General features: G+C 50.5%; 1 protein-coding gene across 1 annotated transcript; it reads right to left on the bottom strand.

Annotated features, from left to right (window-relative positions):
• Window positions 1-1,430: 1,430 nt before the first annotated feature.
• On the bottom strand, window positions 1,431-3,238 carry LOC146768242 (inositol 1,4,5-trisphosphate receptor-interacting protein-like 1). Its single transcript, XM_085561229.1, has one exon. The coding sequence runs from the start codon at window positions 3,236-3,238 to the stop codon at window positions 1,817-1,819; it is 1,422 nt and encodes a 473-aa protein (XP_085417355.1). The 3' UTR covers window positions 1,431-1,816.

The following is a 3,238-nucleotide window of genomic DNA, read 5'->3' as shown; positions in this document are numbered from 1 at the left end:
CCAGCAGAGGCCTGCGCTAGGGCTGCTTACAAGGGCCTGGAGGGACAGCACCAGGGGCAGCGGCTTCCCACTGACAGAGGGCAGGGTTAGGCTGGAGATGTGCAAGAAAGTGTGCCTCTGAGGCTGGTGACAACCTGGGCCACGCTGCCCATGGAAGCTGTGGCTGCCCAGTCCCTGGCAGTGTTCCAGGTCAGGTTGCATGGGGCTTGCTGCAATGTGGCCTGGTGGTGCAAGGTGTCCCTGCCCTTGGCAGCAGGCTTGCAACAAGACGGTGTCTAGGGACCCTTCCAAGCGGAGCCATGCTGTGATTCTGGGATCAGAGGGGGGTCAGGGGCACGTGGCCTTAATTGCTGATTAGAACCAATTCAGCACTGTTAGTTTGGTTGAGTTCGCAGAGACTGTTCACAAGCCCAGATTCCCATCGGGTGACTTCTACCAATACTATAGGTGTGGCTGAGATCAAGAAAGTCTCGCATGCTCCAGATTCTGCAAAAGTGCCTTTTATTGAAACAAGAGCACAGCAGATCCTTGCTTGCTCGTCATGCATGCGCTAACTATGGAGCATTACTACGCATCCAAACAGATCTATTAAATACTCAATTTATATTGTTCCATTGTCATATTCGTCATGATGATTTTTTAATTATATAACATTCCACATATTTAATAAACATTTAATTCTAAACATATTGTATAAAATTACTGTTTTGTAGTAAATACAATATGTGTGTGTATAATACATATTGTATACATATAACTGTACTATCAAAATCTTGCCTCCGAAAAATTCAGTAACTACAGAGTATGAATATGTGTCACAAGAGCCACAAATGACTCTGACATAATAGTGACATCATATACTTGCTATTTCTTTTTATAAAATAATATGATAATTTTAAAGATATTGTATTAAATTACTGTTTTGTAGTAAATACAATATGTGTATGTATAATACATATTTTATAAATATATCTGCATCATCAAAATCTCGCCTCTGATAAATGCAGTAACCACAGAGGATTAATATGTGTCACAACAGCCACAAATAACTGTGGCATAATAGTGACATCCTCTACTTGCTATTTCTTTTTTTAAGATAACGTGATCATTTCTAAACTATCGCTATAATATGTATCTATTAAAACACATCTGTTAGTAAAAATATTTGTATCAATATATACACACTATAGTTATATAGACAGATATCTATCTGTCCATGCATCCCATTCATTCCTGTCTTTGTCATGGAGCTACAAGCTGGTTCTCTGCCACCAGCTGCAAGCCCCGCGAGCACACGCATCCAAAGGAGGCCAGCAAGGCTGGTGAAGGCTTGGGAGCACAAGCGCTGTGAGGAACAGAGCTGGAGTTGTTTAGCCTGGAGAAATGGAGACTCAGAGACAACCTTGTCACTCCCTCCAACTGCGGGAAAGGTGGTTGTAGTGAGGTGGGGGTTGGTGTCTCTCTCCAGGCAGCAAGTGACAGAACAAGAGGACACAGTCTTTAGCTGTGCCAAGGGGAATTTAGGTTGGACGTTAGGAAAAATATTCTTACTGGAAGAGTGGTAAAGTACTGGAATCGTTTGCCTGGGGGAACTGGTGGAGTCACCATCCCTGGATGTGTTTAAAAAAAGGTTGGATATGGCACGCAGGGTCATGGTAATAGCTAAGGTGGTGTTAGGCCATGGGTTGGACTCGATGGTCTTAAATGTCCCTTCCAACCTAGTGATTCTGTGATTCTCTAATGCTGTGATTCTACGTGCCCCGCTAGCAGCGGCCAGAGGCCGGCACTCTTGCCAGGCGACGGCACAGATCAAGGCCTAGGGGTGGGCAGCCAGATCCTGTGGCAGGCCGTGGAACAGGTTGGATGGCCTAGCCCTTTGTGTATCTGGGGGCAAGCGGAACTCCTCCGGAAGCCTCTGGTTGCCCACTGTAAAATGCTCCAGGGGTTTGCCTTCCAGAGATAAGTGCAGCTGCTCCAGAGCATCCGACAGCTGCAGCAGGAAATGTCTCCTGTGCCTCTGCGACGCCGGTACGGTGCTCAGCAGGCGCGTGACATTGGTCTTGATGGAAGGGATGGAAAGGGCCTTGCGCGCAAGAACACGGGCAAGGAGCTGCAGGCATTTAAGGTGTGAGTCGTCCTGGGGAGCCGGCCTGGCCATGCGCCTCAAGAACTTTGTCTCTGCCACGCTGTAGGTCTCGGGCCACGTTGTGCTTGGGGTGTGGGCCCCTCGATGCTGGCTGCTGATAAAGATGTCTGAGGCGTGTTGCTGCACCCCAAACAGCACCTTAACCTGGAAGCTTTCTTGGCTGTTGCTCAGCCTGAGCTTGCAAGAGCGTTTGGAGGGCAGCAGCTCTAAACGCCAACTGCGTGACTGGGGCAAAAGCCGCCAGTTTTCTTCCACCAGCGCGCAGAACCACTGGACAGTTTTCTCCACGTCGAGGTAGGAGCCGGTGCACAGCGTGTCTAGGAGGTTGGGCTGGCGAGTCCTCCTCCTAATCACGTCAGGGTGGTGCTGGAAGCACAGCATGTTCGTGCCCTGGTAATCCCTGGGGCAGCTGCACTCCAGCTCCACAAGGACACGGAAATTCCTGCCAGGCTTCTGCTGGTCAGTGTCACGCTCCAGGTGGAAGATGTGGCCTTGGGGAGGAGTCAGGGGTACAAGCACCCGGTACACAACTTCCTCCTCACGGGCGGCCCAACCTTCAAAGGCACTGCCAAAACCAATGGCTTGTTGCAGCACCGGGTAGAAAGTCCCACTCAAGGCACGCCCGAGGACAGTTGTGAAATTGTCTATCAGGGCCACTGTCCTGTTGCAGCCTGTCTGCAGGTCCTCTACAGGCCCCTGTATGTGCTCCTCTAGAAGCCATCTCACATCATACACGCATGTCTCGCCCTCTACCTCCTTCTCCTGTTCCGTCTCCTCCTTGCCACCGAACTCTGCCCCACGACTTCTTGTCCTCCGCATAAACCATGCTGCCAAGAGAAGAACCAAGAGCCCAGCAAATGCCCAGACCTGCCAGGGCTGCAAGGCAGACCAGAGCAGGTCTCTCCAGGATGCGCCACTCTGCATCAGCGCCAGCTGCTCCACCTCCCGCTCCAGCCGAATCCTCTCCTCTTCCTGGAACTTTGCACGCAGCTCCATTTCCCGATGCGTCACCTCATCCAAAACATCACCCACGGGCTGCGGGTGCTGGACTACACGCAGCAAGAGCAGGAGCCACAACACGCAGAAATCCAT

The sequence above is a fragment of the Lonchura striata genome, chromosome 2 (assembly GCF_050655825.1).
Source record: "Lonchura striata isolate lonStrDom1 chromosome 2, ASM5065582v1, whole genome shotgun sequence".
Lineage (NCBI taxonomy): Eukaryota > Metazoa > Chordata > Aves > Passeriformes > Estrildidae > Lonchura > Lonchura striata.
Note: the sequence above shows the minus strand (reverse complement) of the source record. Positions and strands in the feature narration are given on the sequence as shown.